The sequence below is a fragment of the Panicum virgatum genome, chromosome 9N, assembly GCF_016808335.1.
Source record: "Panicum virgatum strain AP13 chromosome 9N, P.virgatum_v5, whole genome shotgun sequence".
NCBI classification, from domain to species: domain Eukaryota; kingdom Viridiplantae; phylum Streptophyta; class Magnoliopsida; order Poales; family Poaceae; genus Panicum; species Panicum virgatum.
In genome coordinates, this window is record NC_053153.1 from 58172979 (window position 1) to 58194530 (window position 21552).

At 45.9% G+C, this 21552-nt stretch overlaps 1 protein-coding gene and 1 pseudogene across 2 annotated transcripts; both read left to right on the forward strand.

Annotated features, from left to right (window-relative positions):
* The first annotated feature begins 4094 nt into the window (after positions 1-4094).
* On the forward strand, positions 4095-8677 carry LOC120690394. 2 transcript variants are annotated; one of them, XM_039973037.1, is made up of 3 exons: positions 4118-4226; positions 4321-4431; positions 7587-8677. In XM_039973037.1, the coding sequence occupies exon 3, from the start codon at positions 7649-7651 to the stop codon at positions 8444-8446; it is 798 nt and encodes a 265-aa protein (XP_039828971.1). In that variant the 5' UTR covers positions 4118-4226; positions 4321-4431; positions 7587-7648; the 3' UTR covers positions 8447-8677. The 2 variants fall into 2 exon arrangements, with proteins under 2 accessions (XP_039828970.1, XP_039828971.1); XM_039973036.1 differs by lacking the exon at positions 4321-4431 and having other exon boundaries at positions 4095-4226.
* Positions 8678-12703: 4026 nt separating this feature from the next.
* On the forward strand, positions 12704-18497 carry LOC120693265 (annotated as a pseudogene).
* Positions 18498-21552: the final 3055 nt, after the last annotated feature.

Consider the following 21552-nt stretch of genomic DNA (forward strand, 5'->3'; position numbering starts at 1 on the left):
TCCTACACCTTGCTGCAAGGTCCGGTGGCGTAATTCGTGGGATCGTCAGCAACGACCCAAGTCCACTCCGGTGGCCCGCTCCGGCGGAGACCGCTCGCCACGGTCGCTCCAAGTCCACTCCGTGGCCCGCTCCGGCGGAGACCGCTCGCCACGGTCGACTCAAAGTCCACTCCGGTGGCCCGCTCCAGCGGAGACCGCTCGCCACGGTCGACTCAAGTCCACTCCGGTGGCCCGCTCCGGCGGAGAGCGCTCGCCACGGTCGACTCAAAGTCCACTCCGGTGGCCCGCTCCGGCGGAGAGCGCTCGCCACGGTCGACTCAAAGTCCACTCCGGTGGCCCGCTCCGGCGGAGACCACTCGCCACAGTCGCCAGGAGCTAGGTCCGGGGAAGTGATTCTCGCTCCCTGAGCGGTCCGAGGTCTGTGTAGCCGCTTGGCTTGGTTCCGTACCCCAAGCCTACACCTTCGCCGCCCTACGGAGAGCACTCTAGTACTTGAACCTGGCAACAGGTGATCCGGCCTCCAAGGGGTCCGGAGCACCCGCTCTCGACAAGAGCACGCCGACACAACCAAGCTGCGTGGAAACACATCATAATGGTGGCCCCACCTGCGGGTTCGTACCTCTCCCGAGGTGGACCCGGGGGCCACTATCGGTACCTCAGGACTGGGGTACCCCCTCTTGCTGTGTCTAGGCAAGGGTCTCGTAGTTATCCTTAGCTATGCCCTGACGGCCGAGCAGCCGGACCCCTGTGGTCCGGAGCCCTACTCTCCTGGCAAATGGCCCCGGACCCGCTCCCCGCTCGGGGAGGGTCCGGTGACGCCACGTGTCCAGAAAGGAGGTAGCCCTCCGCCGAAACCGCTAGGGCCCCGGACCCCCGCCGGGTCTCGGACCCCCATATACTATCCGGACCCCTCAGCGGGTGGAACCGGCACCCCGCCTGGGTCCGGAGCCGCCACGTGTCCACAGGTGCAGGCACGCGCGCGGTACCGCTTGGCTTCCACTGGAAGACTCGCCTACCTACCGCATTCAATGCGGTAGATGGAAGTGCGCCCTGCCACAGCAGAGCCCGAGGCGGCTTTTGCCAGGTTGCACTATTGGTCGCGTGTTACCAAGGCGCATAGTATAGTCGCTGGCACCGTCCACAGTCTACTATGCCAGTTGGACACGATGGCTCGGCTTCGCCCATTATGACGCCTACACGGTAGACCCAGCAGTCTACGCCGAAAACTACACTGCCCTAACGGGCGCCTCGCCGATGGGACAAATAAGGACTCCCCTTGGTCAGAGAGTCGACAGGGCGATGAAGCATATCCGAGAAGAGATCCTCACCCGCTGTAGCTCCATTGAAGCTTCCTGTGCAGTATACTATACATCCACGTTAAACCCACCTGTCGGGGTCTAACGACTGTGTACACGTCCCCTTGCTCTATAAAAGGGAGACGCCCGTTAGGAAAGAACTCAAGCCCCAGCTAGGCAGATGATAGACTCATTCATGCTAAGAGCAATTCATCTCACAGTGGATGTAGGGTATTACGCTCCGGCGGCCCGAACCACTCTAAATCCGTGTGTTCTTGCTCTCTTGCCCCCAAGCTAGATTGGCGTAATCGCTTTGCACTTCCCCGAGTACTTCCCCTCGGGAAATAGGCGGGTGCGTTCCGCCACCCGGCTGTGGGTACCCCAAAAGTCCACGACAATTACAAAAGTGTTTCAGAACATTAAGTCGTTTTTAGAAGTGTTCCGAAACATTCTGACTTGTTTAGTAGATTGTCCTATTTTTAAAATATTTCGAAACTTTCAGTTCATTACGAAACATTAAGATTTGTTCTGAGAACATTCTTAGTTGTTTAGCAGTATGTCCAAATTGTTCTATTTTCCAAAGTGTTCCGAAACTTTTAGTTTGTTTAAAAACATTCCAGAGTGTTATGAAATATCTCAAATTTGTTTTTAAAATATTTCAAAAATTTATTTTCGGAACATTTCAAAAGTGTTAACAATATTAAGATATTTCTCAAAAGTGTTTTGAAACATTCTGACTTGTTTAGTAAATTATTCTGCTTTCAAAATGTTCCAAAATTTTCAGTTTACCCCTAAACATTCAGATTTATTTTGTGAACATTTCAAAAATGTTTTGAAAATTTTTCAAGATTGTTCCAATACATTTAGGTTTGTTTTCGGGACATTTCGAAAGTGTTCGGAATATTAAGACATTTTATTTGACCCATATTAGTGTAGGTAGGTGGCGGCCCATATTCTAAAAATGTGTTTCATTTTGTTTCATGATCTCAGAAATAGTTTCAACGCTAGAAAATTTCGTTCCTTTCTTCAAATAAGTTTATTTCTTTGAATAAGTTTGATGATTGTTTAAAAATGTTTCGTGAAACATTCCAAAAATGTTTCTAGATATTTCAAAAATGTTTAGAATTGGCTATAGAATTCCAAAAATATTTTGTAGATTTGTTTGGAAATAAAATCATAATGTTTCCAAACAATTAAGAGTGTTCCGTAAACACTCTTAGTTGTTTCCTCAAAAAATTCATAAAAATGTTCTGTAAACACTCTGAACTGTTTGGGAACAATTGAATTTGTTCTGTAACGATCAAAATTGTTCGAAATAAAACATATTCCGTAGAATGTTATAGGAAAAGTGTATTGACCAATATTGAACAATTCAAAGATTTTTTTTCAAAAATAAGTTTAGAAAATATTAGAAAATGTTCCTAAAAAATTCAAAAATTATTTAATAATATTTCATAAAATGTTTCAAAAATATTCCTGAAAAATGTTTAGAACATTTAAGAGTATCGTAGTTCTCCAAAAGTTTCCCAAAAAATATTCATCAAAAATAGTTTGAGTTTTTTAAGGATATTTGGTAAACAATTTGAATTATTTAATACATTACAAAAATGTTTCGTAGAATTGTTTGGAAATAAAATCATAATGTTTCATATATAATGTTTGGGAACAATCGAAATTGTTTGCTAACAATTTCAGAAAAATGTTTCTAAACATTCCAGAAATGTTTGTCAACAAAATCATAATGTCCCGTGAAACATTCCAAAAATGTTTGTAAGCATTTTATAAATGTTTAGAACATTTAAGAGTGTTCCGTAGAATTGTTATGTAGATTCCAGAAATGTTATGTAGAATTATTTGGAAACAAAATCCTAGTGTTCCAGGGAAACATTCCAAAAAATGTTCGTAAATATTTCTGAAATGTTTAGAACAATTAAGAGTTTTCCGGAAACACTCTTAATTGTTTCGCCAGAAAGTTCCTAAAAATATTCCAATTGTTTGGGAACAATCTTGCCGACCCTAGAACAATCTTGCGTGTGCCTTCCCTGACGGTGTCTCTCTCGGACAAGCGTTCGTCGGACTTCGCCAATTCACCCCGGCGACCGGTCTGACCGGTACCTCTGATCGGTCTGACTGCTCCACGCAGGAGGTGTTGCATCGAGCCCCTCCTCGCGCCGCATGTTCGAGTGCTGTATACGGGGGTACGAGAATGCCCCATCCCATATATGATGTTGATCCGCATCCGTTAGGTACCTGTGGCCCCGGTTGTGACATATGCACCCCTACAGCTCAACTCTATGCACCTACAAAGCTAGTGCATATTTTCAATTTTCTCTTGTTTCGCCACTGGATTTCAATATAATACACTTGGAAAAATAAAAAATATATTTAAATAAATCTAACGAAATAAGAAAAGAACAAAAGAGCTAATGAAAAAAGAAAGAAAGAAAGAACGAACGAATGAGCGAATGAGAAAAAGAACGAATGAGCCGTTGCGAGCAAATGTGAAAAGAACAATGAAAAAGAAAGAAATAAAAGAACTGGCCAATAAAAAAAATGATGAAGCTATGTCATCCTGGGCCGTGCGCCTGCGAGCTTCGGCCTGCGTTGCCGTGTTCTGGGGTGCGATAGCTCACCCGCGGGTAGCGCGCGCGACAAATAGAAATTGCCTTGCGTGACAGCTCCTTGGAAAAAAAAATCAGAGTGGCACCCACGTCACGGACACGTGGGCCGCGTCGTAGGGGTCCCAGCCCCACGCAGACCTGTGGGCCGCATCCACATGGCGGCCGCCCAAGGCCCAACCCTCCCTCCCTTCCATTTGCCACTGCCCATCCACACCCCCCGCCAGCCACCCCGCAGATCCCCAATTCGTTTCCTCCGAGCCGAGCTGCGACGGCCGCGGCCGCGGCGTCTCCCTCCGTCCCGCCACTGCAGGTGAGTCCCGACGCGGGAGCTCTCCCCTTGCTGTGATTCGAGCGCTTCCCCTTACAACGTTTGCGCCCCCACCCCCACCCCCACCTCGCTTCAGACGAGCAGATTGGGTCCAGCGCTTCTTCTCCGGCCAGCGGCGGCGTCCGTCGCCGGTGCCCGCCGCTGGCCGGGGTCGAGGCCGTCCGCGCAGCGTGGCTCGCCGGGACAGGTGTGCGTCCTGCTCCTGCGCCCCACCCGTACTTCGCTCCGCTGTTGATGGAATCGGTGCGAATAGCGGTTCATGGATTCAGTTTAGGCGCGGCGGATTTGGGCGCTTGCGAACCTGGAAAGAAGCATTGCGGCCGTCCTTTTGCACTTTCCTCCTTGTCGTCCAACTTCCATGCGTGCATGCGTCATCTGATTCTTGCTGCGCCAGATATGATTCGGCTGTTCGATCCATTGTCGTGCAGTTGTGTTTCCAGTATATGATGAACGGGATTTGGTTGTGGACTGTTAGACAGATGTTTCCGGTTGGATTATGTGAAGCTTTGATCCGTGGGTAGAAACCTGTAGAATAAAATAGGTGTCCATGATGCAATCATCAGGTGTTCTTAGGCTAGCTGTGTGATAGATGGCATTGCGAGAGGTAGAATGTGGTTACGCACATAAGCACAGATGGGGATCAAGTAAGCCTGTTCTGCATAAATGTGTGCTGGCACTGAATTCTTTTACTTTATTAGTAATTAATAAGGAACCAGATATCACATAAGTGGAAAAAGGGATCAAATTGTTTACTTTCATGGGGAAAGAGTTGTCTGACATACATTAGCACCGTGTTCAGCATCACATGCCTTGCCAAGCAGCGCAGGTAAGCTGAATTTCCCTTTGTAGAGTAACTGTTTGAAAGTTCACATGTATCAGGAACCTACCTCACATATAATTCTACTAGAGTGTAATGATTGTCATCATGGAGTTCCAACAGGTTGTTTGATTACCTGAATTCGATCAATTTAAAAACATATGGACTGATTTTTTTCTAGCTGCGTTTAGACTACAGCAACCTTTTAAATTGGACTTGGTATGGTTTCCATTGAACGTCACAAGTTCTCCCATGCAACAATCAGTTACACTATCCGGGAAATATATGCGAGGGAGTTAGGTTTGTACCTTGTTCCAGATGCTAACAGTTTTACCAAGTGTCCTGAAAGCATAATAGTGTAGCCAAGTAACTAAGCTTACCTTGGTGGCTTGGTGTCTGTAACTCTGTATGTAGGCGCGATTGCAGATAGCATCCAGGTCTGGACATATTCTCCAATTGCATCCTTCCAGGATCTATAAAGACCGGTTCTCTACTTAGTTCTGGCTTTATATTTCTTATTTATTAGTAATAAAAAAAAGTGGGTTATGGCCTCTGGGCCTTCTGGCGTGACCACAAACTATTTCATTGCTGTTTTCAAGCTATCACTAGACACTAGGTTGCTTCAACGAAACAAATTCTAGGGGAGGATGTAGTTGGCATTTTCTTTTTTGTGTGCGCACCATGCCTTTCTTGCTTCTTATTAGTAGCCCAAAGGAATTTGCTTGCATGCATCATGTTCTAATTTTGTAGAAAGTCAAAATAACTGCATGGTCCAAAGCTATCTCTTTTATAAAGTGTTTCAGGAGAATTTTAGATAACTGCAGCCATTGTTACTTTTCTCTGATAATCAGATACACTTTGTTATTTGTTTGTTTAAAGTATGTACTTTCAAGTGTGTCACAACATGTTTCATTTCGTAACGTGAATTGTGCCTTTTTTTTTCTTAAAAAAAGGAAAACATGAAACACCACACTCGTGATATGAAAACTCAGTGTTTATATGGTTTTATTAGTTCTTGTGTTTGTTAAGATCTGCTGCTCATCAGCTCTGCTAATGTCTGCTATAGTAATAGTGGATTGTTGAATTGTGTATGATAGGCCTTTTAGAATAAGTTCCTAAAGTCCATCTTGATATTTAAGAACTTTTAGTTGGACAAAATCTTTTCATTTGCAAAATGGAAGTACTTATGTTATATGTGTCAATTTTTATTGACCTTTTTTTATCTGAATTTTTATTGACCTGTTTGAAGTGTTGTTTACTTATTTCATAATTATGCTACTCGATTTTAATTAACAGAAATGAAGATTTTAAACAGAGTGCCAGTTCTTGATAAACATAGATGCCATTTGCCTGCGCAGTTTCCCTAGATACTTCTTGGGTCCCTGCTTCTTTTGGGTTGCCATTCATTTTGGTGTAGCCATACAATCAAGCCATATGCGAATGTTGTGCCCTAGTTGAAGTTAGGAACTGAGTTTTAAGTCAGCTGCACAATGTTTCTTTTATACATAAAAATTCTTGCAACAAGGATACATTGGTTAGTGATATGAAACAGAACATAACTGATGCATGCTAACCAAGACAACAACAACAACAACAACATAGCCTTTTTTCCCAAGCAAGTTGGGGTAGGCTGGGGGGATGGCGACCCGGCCCTTGCCCATTTATCACCACACCCGGGTTCTGATGTAGCGCGTCGCTAAGAGGGTTACGCCCCAACGAGTTTCTTGTGGGTTTCAAATCCATTAGAGTGGCTATTTTTTATGCTGGTTTGCCAAAACCTAACGCAACTCTCCTCCTTTATGCATGCTAACCAAGGGTCCAGATATTTTAACTGTTTGCCTATCATACATGATTGGAATGCTTTCCACTCACTTCTTCGGTTTTCTTTAATATGACATGAATAAAAAAGACCCCATATCTTAACCTACTGTCTTATAAAGTTCTGGTTTTACCATCATGTTGTTAATTAAGTTCATATATCTATGGAGGGCAGAAGGTTTCTTCTGTGCTACTAATGTACTGTTGAGTATCCTGTGCAGTCATGCTTTGGTAAAACTTGCATAGTTAAGAGCAGATAAACTTGTTCATTTTTAGCTCCTTTGCTGCCTCCTGCATCTGCTCATCTAGTCTTGCCTAGCAATGTGTTGGTTAGTTAGATACAGAAACCATAAACTTTTCTACTTGTTTTAGTATCTATTTTGTGACGTCAAAGCAAATAGAGAAAACAACTAGGGCTGCTAACATGCTTCCATCAGCCTCTGCTCGTGTGGACTAGTTTTCCCCTGCCTAGCTGCACAAGACAGGCAATGGATCTAAACGACCCTTGTGTCTGTGACTTTATGCTGATCCCTGACTAGTTAGATGTTTCTTATCTCCTGAAAATGTGCTGCTGTTATGCATATTGGTTTTCTATCTTCGCTCTTAGTAAAATGCCAACATCAGCTATACATTGGTTTCGTTTTGGAATTTGGTTCTCTTTTTTCTTATTGTCATTGTCCTCATACATGATTTACTTGGCCTTTCAGGTCTACCCCTAAGTGAATTTTTTATGCAAGTCAAATCAGGGTCTTTAAGGTAGCTTTCTGAAATGTGGGGTTTTGCATCAAATGCTTGGACATCTGGGCTGGGAAAGAGGAGTCCTCCAAATTGCGCCTCTCCCAGTGCTGCTTGTTCTGATGACGAGGCATCCTCATGCACAAGCAGGGAAGAAGGCCTGGAATGCCCAATATGTTGGGAATCTTTCAACATAGTGGAGAACGTGCCTTATGTGCTTTGGTGCGGCCACAGCATGTGCAAGAACTGCATCCTAGGCCTTCAATGGGCTGTCATCAAAGTTCCAACGGTACCAATCCAGCTTCCATTCTTCATCTGCTGTCCCTGGTGCAACCTCCTGTCACTCCGTATATTTTACAAAGGGAACCTCATATTCCCACGCAAGAATTACTTCCTCCTTTGGATGGTTGAGGGGATGAATGGTGAGCGTGCACGATCACGCTCTGTTATTCATAATGAGCAACATACTCCATGGCTCCCAAGCAGCAGCAGATCAAATGGAAATGCAGGTTGTGCAAACCCCATTCGACGGCCCCTCCCGCCACAGGCTGACACATCCAGTGCAAATCACGCTAACCATGGGATCCCTCTCCTGAACTCTGAGAGGGTGCAAGCTTCGCTGCGCAAGTCGCTGTCATTCCTGGTTCACCTGACTGCCAAGTTTCCCCTGGTGTTCATCTTCCTCCTCATAGTTCTGTATGCGATCCCAGCCAGCGCAGCGGTCTTGTTATTGTACACCCTTATCACTGTATTGTTTGCACTTCCCTCGTTCTTGATACTGTATTTTGCCTATCCAAGCCTAGACTGGCTTGTTAGAGAAATATTTGCTTGAGATTTCCTTGTTAGGCGAAATCTCAATGCTGTTGTTTGATCTGTGTAACCGAACTCCCTAGTATTTGTTGTAAGTGCAAATGTATTGCAATGTTTTGGCTTCGACTAGGTGTAGTGTGTTTGCCTCAAGTTTGCATGGAAAGGCCTCTGTTACATTGCAAACGATAATTACAATGCTCCAAAACTGATGTCCAATCATATTGGGAATCAGTTGCATGGAGTGCTTAGAATGGCATGTTGTGCAGTCTGAAGCTTACTTCTGGGATTTCACATGAAGTATTTGCATTTTTTTTGCCCAGCTGCCGAATCATCTTATCTTACAAATTTTGGAGCAAATGGTGAACAGAATTGCATTCTGAAAACGACAGAAGAAAAGTGTGAACTAACAGTACCTGACCAGGCAGTGTATTTCATTACAGCAAACGTGAACATCACAGGCATTGGACAAGAGGGTGGACCAAGCTGAAGTGCCAGCACTGCCCAAGTGTTCACGAAAGCAAGCTAAAGATCGTTGTTTTCTCTGCGACAGGTGCAGGAGCAACTTGGCAAGCGGGGAACCAAGTGGTTGGTCGCTTGGCTGCCGAGGCGAGAAGATGATAGCAGCAGCAACCAGCAAGTGAGCAAGCAGCCAACTTGGCCGGCATGGGTATCTTCCCAAATATACTCTCATCATCTGCAACCCAGCCCACAAGCGTGCCATCGACTTGGCATCTCACTGGTCATCCTCCATATCCTCGACTCGCAACTTGGTGATCTTGACGTCCATGAATGGACCAAGGACGCAAGGCGGAAAGGAAAAGCAACTATGACCGTCGGCTCCCACTTGGCGATATAGGTATTCAGCAATCGCGAGCATTGGTTTTTGATCCAACAGCTCTCAGTGGAGCCAGTGTGAGCACTCCCCCATCGCTAACACATAGGGCCATTCAAAACATTGTGCAACTGCCAGCCCTTGACAGTTACACCATCTAGAAAAAGCAACAACTTGGCACATGCTAGTCTTAACTACGGTGAGCTTTAGTTAGTTTCAAGTGTTCTGCAACTCTCTTCCCTGTGGAGGTCCAAATTCTCCCTTAGACAATGTAGACTTGTAGAGTACAATTCCATGCATCCAGCTGGACATTTGCATACTAGTCATGTCATCCATATACAAAGTGGCATTGATTCACTCCATCTGTTTGTCAAGATCCAAGCCTTTAAATTCTTTTTTGTTTTATTGAGAACTTTCTAAACAAGATACAATCAGAATCCATTCAGGGAATTTTTTAAAAGAACTCCATATAACTGTATAGTATACAATGCAATAACTAGAGCAAGTGCACCTTCATATATAGGTAATTTTTTTTTTCCATCGATCCATTGTTGCTACATTCCTAGTCCCCACTGTCCTCAACTTCACATAGGATTTACCGGCTGCAACTCTACATCGGAAGCATAAGCTACTATTGTATTAGCATCAAGCGATATGCTAAAGTAATAACTATTGTTCAAATGTCCTACATATATAAAAAAACCAAAACCAACCATTCATGCTGGGTAGAATTTTTCTCAATTATTGGTATTCTCAAAGATTGGTATTCTCAAAGAACTAAACTGTTACATATGTGTGATTTTCTTTTACTTGGTTTCCTCACACAACAAAGCATGTCACTGCAGACAGTGGGCATATCTATTTACTGGGGCGGTTATGTTCAATATGTACATGGTACTTCCAATTAAAACATTGTTCCCTACTTTGGCCTTACAGCATTGATCAATGGTGTGGTTTAGATCACCGTATGTTTTCACTGGCTGCTGCCACTAGGAGGTCCATTGATGAAACTGAAAAAACAACTCACATTTGACTTTTAGGGTTTAATTAGTTTGAAAATTGGGCAAAACATATTCATTAAGTTGTTTTTGTTAAAACAGTGAGTTTTGTCAAGTTCCGAAGTGTTTCTTTTCTCCCTAGTATTGAAGTTTTCTCTTGAGAATAGACAGATTAATAATCAATATCCTAGTTTGATCCTCTTTGCATTTTTTTTTAAAAAAATCCTCTTAACATACTGGCCAGTTTTCTGTACTGCTAATCAAGTGGCAAGGATTCATTCTATTTAATTTGCTTTGTTATGTGCCCTTTACAAACTATTGTCACTATGGAAATTCCATGTGAATTTTGTGCTCTTGAAAAACTATTTTCACTCAATGAAGTTCCATGTGAATTTTGTGCCCTTGAAAAACAATTTTCACTCTGCCTTTCATTCTTTTTAGTAGATAGCCATATTAGGGTTATATGGCCGTCAATTTCCCTTACAATGTATCATGAATTGTTACAAAATCAATGTTGTATTCGATTTTTTTTAACAATAAGAATGCACATGACTAATTGTTCATCAAATTTATGAAGTTTGACTTGTTGAATCCTAACTCCTACTACGAGTGAGTATGATTGAATGGGGATAGTAGGTTGATGATAATGAGACACGAATCTGTTCAATTAATATCCTTCTATATGTCAGCGTATATGAAGTTTACACAAGGTTGTTAGAAGCCAAAAAAAATCATCAGATGAAATGACCGGTTTGTTAGGGAAAAGATGGAATTGAAACTGCAATATCCCTTGGTTGGTAGTTTCCATGTGCGTTTCTACTGCTGCAGTCAGTGTCATAGTGGGTTATGCACCATGCTAAGGGGTACTGGGAGATATATCCTAGGATAGCATTGGTGATAGTAGAGAGTGTATATGTTTCCATACCTTATATCGAACAGATTGGGAGTAAAGCATGTGCATGCCGTGGCATGGCAACGGTGAGAGTCATAAAACATAATTGGAAGCAGCAGTGAAGTTGGAAAAATTGCCCGTGGCTCGTTTAGCTCGCTCGACTCGCAATTGGCTCGGCTCGGTTCGGTCCAATTCCTAACGAGCCGAGCAGAGCTTTGTGCTCGTTAGTACAACGAGAGAGTTCGAGCCAGCTCGCGAGCCAAACCAACCATGCATACTACTAGGCTTCAAGCGTAATACAACGTTTAGAAGCATAGATATTTGGCCTGACAAGGCAACAATGCATCACCACCCCTTGCAGTGCCGCCGCCGCTGCGCCTCGGCCCCAAGGCCATACTGTATTGCCGCCGCCACGGCCCCGACCCCTTGCTGCACTGTCGTGCTCTCAGCCCCGACCCCTTGCTGCACTGTCGTGCTCTCGGCCCCGACCCCTGCAGCTCCGCCGCTGCCATGCCTCAACCCCGAGGCCCTGAACCCCTTGCTGCACCGCCGCTGCCGTGCCTCGACAGTCGACACCCTGTTGTGCTATCGCCGCCGTACCGCCACTAAGACCCAGCCCCACTGCCGATAATCGAGGAACATGTACAAGGTGGCGGCGAAGATGACCCTAGTGTCCTCGGAGATGGAACTCGGCAGCGGCTTGCTAGCTGGACCGAGCTGAGCGGAGCAAGCTTTTGTCCTTATTAGGATAACAAGCCGAGCCTAGCCTGATTGTTATCTTAACGAGTCGGACTGAGCCAAGCCGGGTCGTTATCTTAACGAGCCGGACCGAGTCGAGCCAGCTCGCTATCCAGCCCTGCAGCAGGATGGAAGACTATGTAGGAAAAAACAGCAATATCTCCCGATCGGTAGTTTGCACATTTTTCTACTGTTAATGCCATGTTGGGTGGTCTCATGGTGCGGGAATGGGTGGCTTGAGATAGTGTATCAGCTGCTACAACTAAAGTTGAGTTAGCTAGGCATCAATACTCATGCACACGAGATGCGCTACCTTACCTCATTTTTTTAATTAAGATTAAAAACCAATCTTTTATAACCACACGGTGGATACAACCAAAACTACCTTACTTTAGTATTAGTCTTCTATCTTATTTTAGCACTATGACACTTGGTATCAACAAGTTGTCACATAATTTATTGACAACCACAACACTCGACAAGTGTCACAACTCTTTCTGCATGTACGCCGCGTGTTGGAAAGATATTGATGGATAGATATATTTAGTTTCAAAATCAACATTGAGTTTGCTTCGTTTCTCTTCTTTTCTAACCTCTCGGTTTTACTGAGAGGTGCTTTTGCTGAGAGGTGAATTTCCCTCAAATCTTTTGAAAGATAGCTAACTTGCAATCTTTATTGAGATATCTCTCTAGGAAAACGATGAATGAATCTAGGTAAAATTGATACGATATAAGGCAACTTCGAAGAATTACACGTGTAGAGTAAAAAACAATTCGATACATCGCCTCCCTCTATCTCTATGTCTGTATAATAATAATAAAACAAAACAAAAATCTCCGTGTGCTTCCCCCCTCTACCTCTCGGCCTCTCCCTTCCGCGGAGACACCAGGAGCCACGAACAGGAAGAAGGCCAGTGGCGTCAATCAAAGCGAGCCATCAACCAACTGGCCCCCCTTCACCCAGTCCCACCCAAACTGCAGTTCTCCCCCACCTCAGCGGGCGCAGAGGGGCCCAGCATCCGGAGGTGTTCGTCTAATTTCTCGCGTCAGGCCTGAGGTTCGGAGGCGGGGGCGGGGAGGTAGGAAGCAGCGATCTTGGCACCGTCCAAGCTGTCAGGTAGGTTTCTTGGCTCGATTCAGCCTGGAAATGTGCATATATTTTGATGTGTCTCTGAGGGACCGAAACTGGCGACCAAAGAGGGTGAATGGGAGCCGATCAAAATTTCTTCCGAAATTGAAACGTCGGTATATGTCCCAAAATCACCGCAAGCCCTCCAACCTAGGTCAGCGAGAATAGCTATGGACAAGCTATCTCGAAGCAGAAGACCCAGATCGCAGCGCGGAAGCAAAGCGAGTCGAAACGCAGAACTGGACTGCAGAGACCGGTCAGACCGGTTGCATAGACCGGTCAGACCGGTCGGGCTGGGAATTCAAACTGCAGACCGGTTGCACAGACCGGTCGCTCCCAGACAGCTCGCCAACAAAGCTCCAAATGTCAAATCTCGAGCAAACGAAGTCCAAATCGAACGAAACTTGGAGGAAAGCTTCGCATCTACCCCATGAACATATTCCCAAAAGATCTTTCCCAAAAGATTAACAGAACATGAAAAATTGAGGGCAGATCAAAGAGAATTGGGGTTTTCTCAAGAACCCAAAAATCTCAATCCGTGAGAACTCGCGATTCCTGCAGATTTGGCACTAGGCTAGATAGATTAGAATCATCACAACGAGTCCATCAAACCACGAATCGAAGAACTTGACTCCTCCAAACACAAAACACCTCAAAGGAGGAAAAATCAAGTCCAAAAATACAAAGGGAAGGGGAGGACGAAAAGCTCAGCACACACGGGTGAATCTCAACACAATTTCATTCATAATTCACGGAGGAATTCACCTATACAAAGGCTAGAGCCGACCACACCATCACCCACCGTCTAAATCGAAGAGATTAGCTATAATCTAACCTCCATTTGCGTTGGAGACCTTGGCCCTAACCTAGAGCAGGGGCAGGGAGAAGGAAAAACGAAGAGAAAACAAAAGGCTCAAGAGACTCAACCAGCCACGGGCTGGTGGGGGTATTTATACCCGGCTGCTGCGGCCAGACCGGTCAGACTGGTCCAGGGGACCGGTCAGACCGGTCGGGTCAGCAGCACCCTGCTGTACAGCCTCGATCGACGGCGGAGCTTCTTTCTTCGACTCGAAGTCTTTGCTGCGATCCCGCCACGTCGACGAAGATCCGGTCCGCGGTTTTGGAGGGTCCGCGAAACCCGGGTAGGTGGCCGGTTTTGAGAAAACCGTCAAAACCTCACGCGCGGGAAGATTCCCGCCTCCACGCCGTGGCCCTAGACGCCGTTCCCGCCTCGGCCTTCTGACGGCCCTAGACGCCGCCCGACGCCCGTCGCCTCCGTCAGTCCCGAGACCGACGCCCGTGCCTCCACGACTTGGCGTCTTCAACCGCCATCCGCCTCCTTAGTTTTGTGGCGCAAACCAAGAAACCCGCCTTCCGTCGCCGCTTACGCCCTCGATCCAGTAGTGGACGCCACAGCTGCCGCCCGGTCCGAGCTCCGGTCCCGGTTGCCCTTCACCGCCGTCCACCGCACGGTCCATCGGCCACAGCACCTCCACGGCAGCTCCCCGTCGACACTCGACGCCCGTGTACCTGCAATCCAAAGACCAAGCGCACGATCACACCACACGGTTGACAATTCACTCATCACAAGCAGGATAGAGTACTCAACATTCCTCAGTCTCTGGTGTTTCCTCTGGTATTTGGGCAGTTGTTCCCGTCTGCATTTAGGGTGTGTGGGGAATTTCTTTTGTTGGCTGCATTGAGGATCATCCTGGACTCGTCTGTCTTCTGCCGGCTGGTTTGTTCTTTGATCAATTCGTTTCTTGCGGCGAGATCCGCACCGACCCATCTTCTGACTGGTAACCTGTTCTGGAGATAGGCCGATGTTCCTGGGGTCTCTGGAAAAGCTGGCGTTGCCCAATGGTGCAATTATCTGGAGGCAACTTTCAGAGCTCCTCTGGAACTCAAATGTTCCTGAAGAAGCTCAAGCTGGGGTGCCGAAGTTGGAGTTCTAATTCTGCCGTTTTCATGTGCTCTCCCCGGAGTTGCTTGTCTGCCCAAAACTTTGTGCCTGGCGGGCTTTAAGCCTGTAAAACTGTCTTGCTGCGGCGGTTTCTGCAGGTGGCTGCTGGTGGTCAGCTTGTAAATTGTCGGTTAGCTTTCTCTATGCTGTAAACGTTTTAGCAAGCTATGCTTTGTTCTAATGAATGGGGCTGGGCGTTGTCGCCTCTTTCTAAAAAAAACTTGTTCTAGAGATTACTTTTTTTTTGCCTCGTTTACTGGTTATATTAATGAGTGGATGTTTGAGGCAGAAAAGGTTGGTTGATAGTACTAGCTGGTCATAATCCTAAGAATTTTATGCGTATTGTAGAACAAGTATTGGATCAACCTCAGCTTGTATTGATCTCAAGAGCTCATATATATACATGTACACAAGAGTTCTATAGCCTAACTGAACCCTGATCTATCGGAGAAGGGCGCGGCGTAGGCGCGCACGCCGGACGCCATGCAGGGCGTGGCGGGCGTCGTGCGTGCCGGCAGAGGCGCGCCGTGCGTCGTGGGCGGTTGCGCACGTTCCGGATCGGGAGAACAGGAAGCCGTTCTCCAACACGTATATTGCTGAATTTCTTTATTTTTTCCAAAAATTGGCCTTGTAATGTTGGCAGCACAAGAATATCGAAACTAATATTTTGTCTCGATAGTTCACTTACTGGTTTAATCATCTAGGTGATTGCTAGTTTCAGTGTTTGGTTAATCCGTGAATATCATCTCAAACTGTGGTACTGAACTGCTGCAGGAGCAGGATTGAATGGCTATATACAGTTGGGCCCAATTGACCTGATCGCCTGAAATGGAGTTGGTGGTTAAGCGGCACCACTGTACGCACTCTGCAAACTGTGTTTGCCTCAAGGGCCACATCAGTGAGGATGCAATGTATGTCGTGTTTAAACACATGAATTGGAACCCAAAGATGATTGCTATCTTCTCCGGCGTATGTAAGTGGTTTGATGAATTCGCCAAGAAGGTGCTCTGGAAGGAATTCTGCCAAGCCACGGCACCAAAGATGATGAATGATTTGCACTCTGATGGAAGCCATATTGTCGATGGCAACTGGAAAGCCCTAGGGAAGCTTCTTATCTACTGCTCAGGGTGCCCTAGGGGAGACCGGAGACCTGTTTAGTAATATCCATGTCCCAATCCCAGGGCACTTTGTCTACAGGACCCGTTTTTCTAGGACGTTGGGGAAGAGCTTATTGACACCACAGTGCAGGTCAGATGTGTTGTATATCTCGGAGTCTTGTGAACATCTTGACCAGGGTGAGGAAGGTGACTTGGGCCTCTTCCGGGGTATCTTCAGTCATTTGCTGGGTCGAATATGAAGAGAATGTTGATTGAGAGGCAGGCAATGTTCCATCCGAATGAGGTGTGTATTTATTGTAAAACAAAGCTATGGCACTTGATGCAACCAAATATGATACCGAGCAGTGCCTCCATGAGGTTGGACGCGGATGATGATTCTGTTGAGTATTATGTATGCCTTAATGGGCACATCATTGGTTCATGCACTCTGATGCCCTTCTCAGATTCTGAGGATACAAAGGAAGAGTGATCAAGACTTGAACCAGGTATTTGCATGCTTAAGCTTCCTTTTCTTTAGGATACAAAATACATGCTCATGTTATAGACAACAGATTTAATTCTCTCCCATTCGGTGTCAGTTTTAGTTAATTTGGATAGAGAACCTAAATGCCTTTATTGTACACTGAGTAATTTATGATGATTTTTGTGCATGTTTTATTTTTAAATTGTTGGCTACATATGTAATTATCTCCCACTTGGTGTCAGTTTTAGTTAATCCGGATACTAGAGTCTAAAATTGCCTTTAGTGTATAGTTAAGTAATTTATATCAATGAAGCATTTCTTGTTGTCAAAGAAAGATCACCTTCAAGTGAACTAACACATAAACCTTGCATATACTTATAATATTGCCCTGTAATGTTCATGGTTTAATAGATTGAGCTAATGAGTCAATATGTTGTCCTGAGATATTGATTAAATCATCTGACTGCATACTGAAATTATTGCTATGCATGGCAGAACGCTTGCTTCTAAGGTGTCTGCGATTGTAATATTCGTACACTATCCATTCTATCTACAGTTTGTACTTGAAACTTTTGATTCTGAAGTATTGAGTGAAATGCTAAGCATTTTATCTTAATCAGCTAATTTCATGTGCATAAACATGACTGCTTTATTGCTTGTTTAATGTTAAGCGTATCTTTAGTACATCCTAGATGTTTTATTATTACTTAGAACTTCTTGATAGGTTTGATGTATCACTGGATTTGTTGAAAAGTGAGATTGTGTGACTCTCTAATGCCTGCTTTTGAACTTAGGTTAGTATAGAGAAGATACCAGATTTAGTTGAAACTAATCACTGCTAAGAGAAAGGAAAGAAAAATGTCTGACAGGTGTCGCAAACTATAAACAAATTTTTTTCTCGAACGCGCAGGAGAGCTGCGCATCAATATATTAAGAAGAATGAAAAGGGGGGAAAGAGCCCCCAAAACAAAAATGTTACAGGGATAAAGGGTGTAACACACCCTAGGAAGAACACACTCTCTTAGACACACTAAACTATAAACAAAATTGCATAAGATATTCTTTGTTACTAGTGTACTTTACTTTCACGGTATGGAATTTTGTATTATGGTGGAGCACATTGAGCGTCTTCAGTACTACTTTAGAATCTCAGATTGATTTGATGTCATAATTAAGTGGCTTAACATGCTATTTTGTCTTAGGCTTTCATGGAATTTGACAATTTAAATGGTTTATTTCAATACCATGCTGCTCGTTGTGGCTGTTTATGCATTGGGGAACTGCATTTATACTTTGCTCAATATCTCTAAGTACATGATAAATGGCCTGGGTCAAGTCAACTGCTAAGAGAAAATAACCTGTGGAATCAAGAGAAATAGCTGTAAGCCTGTAACTTGACTTCAGGCCCAAAAAACTTATTGCCAACGATAAATATAATTTGGCAAGTGGACATTGGAACAGACATGCTTTTCATATATACATATATATGAATATTTTATCTAGAGAGAGATTTTCCCATGATAGTAAACTATGTTAAGTTTTGGCCGTTTTTTGCTGGCAGGTTTGCTGTGCCAAACCCCATGCTTTTGACTAGGGCGTGACTTGGTGAGCAGCAACAAGGGCATGGGCCCTTGTCGCGGTGGTATTTAACTGCAGTCCCAGTGGTGTTCTCCTAGTTGCTTTGTAGTAGTAGTGGTGGTAGTGGTGGTAGTAGTAGTAGAAAAGGATGAGGTAGGTGTATGGTGTTTGCTTTATTTATGAGTACCTCATTACAGGTCGCTTTGCAATTGACCTCCTTGTTACCCGTATGTGTAAGGCATGTGGCTTGGAATGTACAGGTTTTGCTTGTATTCTGTATAGCCCGTTGTGCTCTGAACCTGTGGTTGTTCTCACATTGGCATCACATACAGACTTACAGAGGTGCAGGTTCTTTTCGGTTATCTTTTACTGTCTCTCTGTGTTGTCGTTAAGCTGTGGTGCAGATATAATCATATAAGCGGAGGGGTAATGTGCAGCTCCCTATTATTGTAGCAGCAGCAGCAGGACTGCACATTCTTTTGTTGCAACTAACGCCCAGCTCGTCTTGGCACATCGCACATACATAGGACAATAGTGACTTTGTGTCGCTTGTCTTGGCACATATTTATACATGACTTGATGTCGGGAAAATGTAGCAAAGAAAAAGAACGTGTAAAAGAAATGAAAACGGAAAAAAATTAATTGTTCCAAACCAGCGTGAGCTCCCGGGCCACCATGGAATTATGGGCCGGATCCAACATGAGCTCTCGGCCTTTTAATGCATCACCCGCAGCGATGCAGGTTAGGTTGCAAATACTCGCAGTCACGCGTACGGCTGCGAGCCAAAAGGTCGTAGAAGGCCATGCTCAATCGCTGCAAGTGATCCTGAAAGCTCCTGTTTATCTTCCTTCGCGAGCTCGCCGGCGGAGTTCGGGGAGCGGAGCTGCCGGGGGTTCCTATGGCCTTCAAGCTTAGAAGAGGAGAAGAGGGTAGCAGGGAAGCTCGAAGGTCGTGGCGGGTCGAGGGGGGTGGCGCAATGAGGTGGTGGGAGCCACCGGCTACCAACAGTCGGTTAGTCAATCAGTGGGCCAGGACTACCCATAAGCATGGTGCTGGGACCCATTTGGCCCGACAGCCGAATGGTGTCACGGCCAGGGTTTTATTTTCCGACCGGTATCCGGTAACCGCCGGGCTCCGATTCTGGTTTACCGGACCGGTTTGACCGATTTGACCGGTTACCGGTCGGAACCGGTGGAATTCAAATTTGAATTCAAAAGGCGCAGTTCAACCAGTTCGTACTGGTATACTGGCCGGTTAGATCGGTATACCGGCCGGTTTGACTGGTAACCGGTCGGTTTGCCTGGTAACCGGTCAAATTCAATTTTTTTTTCTTTTTTGGTTTAAATTCAAATACCCGCAAAGTATACTAAATAAATGTGTGTATAATATATTTTAGTCTAAATGAACCCTCCAACCCTCTTTTGTACTACTTTTACATTGTATTTGTATACTTTTGTATGCACGTTTTTTTGTTTAACTTCAAATCCCCGCAAACTATAATAAATGAATGAATTTTTGAGAAAATTTGACACCATTAGATTCGTCGCACCTTAAAGTATTTTTAGGATTTTTTTTGAGAATTTTTCATTTTTTGAATTTAAATTTAAATTTTGAATTTGGGCCGGTTTGGTACCGGCCCAAACCGGAACCGGACCGGACCGGTTTGACCGGTAACCAGTCAAACCGGACCGGTTCCCACCAGTTAGGTAAACCCTGGTCACGGCACGTCCGCCGGCAGCCGTCGTCCGCGCCTCGCCCCCGTCCCACCCCCCGTCCGCCCGAGCTCGCCTCGCCTCCGTCCTCGGGCTCGCCTCGCCGCCGTCCTCCGCCCGTCAGATCCGCTTCGCCGCCATCCGCTGCGTGTCCGGGATCCACCTCGCCGCCAGCCTCTGCCCGCCCGGGCTCGCTTCACCGTCGTTCTCCGTCCGTCCGCGATCACTTCGCCGCCATCCTCCGCGCATCCGGGATCCACCTTGTCGTTGTCCTCCGCGAACCCGGGATACGCCTCGCCGTCGTCCTCCGCGCACCCGGGATACGCCTCGCCTCCCAACCATCATTCTCCCGCTCCGGCTCCGCCTACCCGCCGCCCTCAGCCTCTGCCTGCTGCCGCTGCTCGACATGAGGCGTGCGCATCGCTCTCGACCTCATTCTGCCGCAACCGCGTAGCCATCGCACCTCCGTCATGCAGCCACCGCGCTACCGCCATGAGCCGTTGCACCGTCGCCGTGAGCCGTAGGGATAGGGGAGGGCCGAAGAGGGAGGGTGGTGGCGGCTGCTCCAAGAAGGGTGAGGGAAAAGAGGAAAGATTGGAACAAATTAGGGTTTAGCTGGATTTGTGGGCCTCCAGGGATATGTGGGTCAGCGTGCTGACCATCGGGCTGATCGGGCTGGCATTATCGGGCCGTGCCTGGATACATTCACAGGGCTGAGAATACGGCAAGGCACGGCCCACCTATTGGGCCCGTGCCGACCCGAATCCTAAAGATATCGTATTCGAATCGTGCTTGGACCGGGTCAAACAGTGCCGGACCTCGTGCCCCCATGGGCCTTTTGGCCATCTATCTATTCCACCAGCGGAGTAGTCGCATCCCAGTCGCAGGTAGTCGCACGTGCGATTGGGAACAGGGCCCAGTTAGATTGCTGCATGCCCGAGGTAAATCCACAGACCTTTTGAGCCGGCTGGCTCATTGGGCCCGATTTGATTGCCCTTAGATTTCTTTGGTAGGCCCTCTTTAGGACGATTGTGCCAGAAGCCCATCAGCCACAAAATCGCCTCACCCAGAATCCCAGCACAGGAGCACTTGGTCTATGCAGATGACCTTCTTATGCTTGGGCACCCAACCAGCCCATTGTCGTAAACTGACCTCGGAGATGCATCAATTATCTCCGGTAAGCAATGAACGGCGTGGCAGGAGCTCTTCGCCACACGGAGGAACCTCCCTCTCACAATGTTCCAGCTCCACAATAAGCCAGCCATTGCATCTCCGGATCCAACTTGTTCTTCTTCCAACAAGGTCCTAGTGTTCTCCATATTAACGAGACATTTTCCCAGTGATCAACTAAAGCCGGCCATTTGAAGGTGGTGGAGTCTAGAGAAAGGCAGAAAGCTAGGGATCCACCCCGACGCCACATCAGCGCATGGAGGGCAGGTGGATGGCTTTGGATCCAGGTGAACCACACTAAATAGTTTAGGGACTTAGACTGATATGTTAGAGTTTGATTTATCTAGATAATAATGTCGAAATAGTTTAAAGACCTGGCGTGTAATTTACTTCGTCACTTATTTTAGGCAATCTAACTCACCATCTCGTCCTTACACTCTTAGAGTGCGTTTGCTATGGCTTCAACTGGCTTCGGCTCTCACGCTGTTCATATACTGCTCATCACTGTATTGTGAAGCCGCTTAAGCAAAAAATT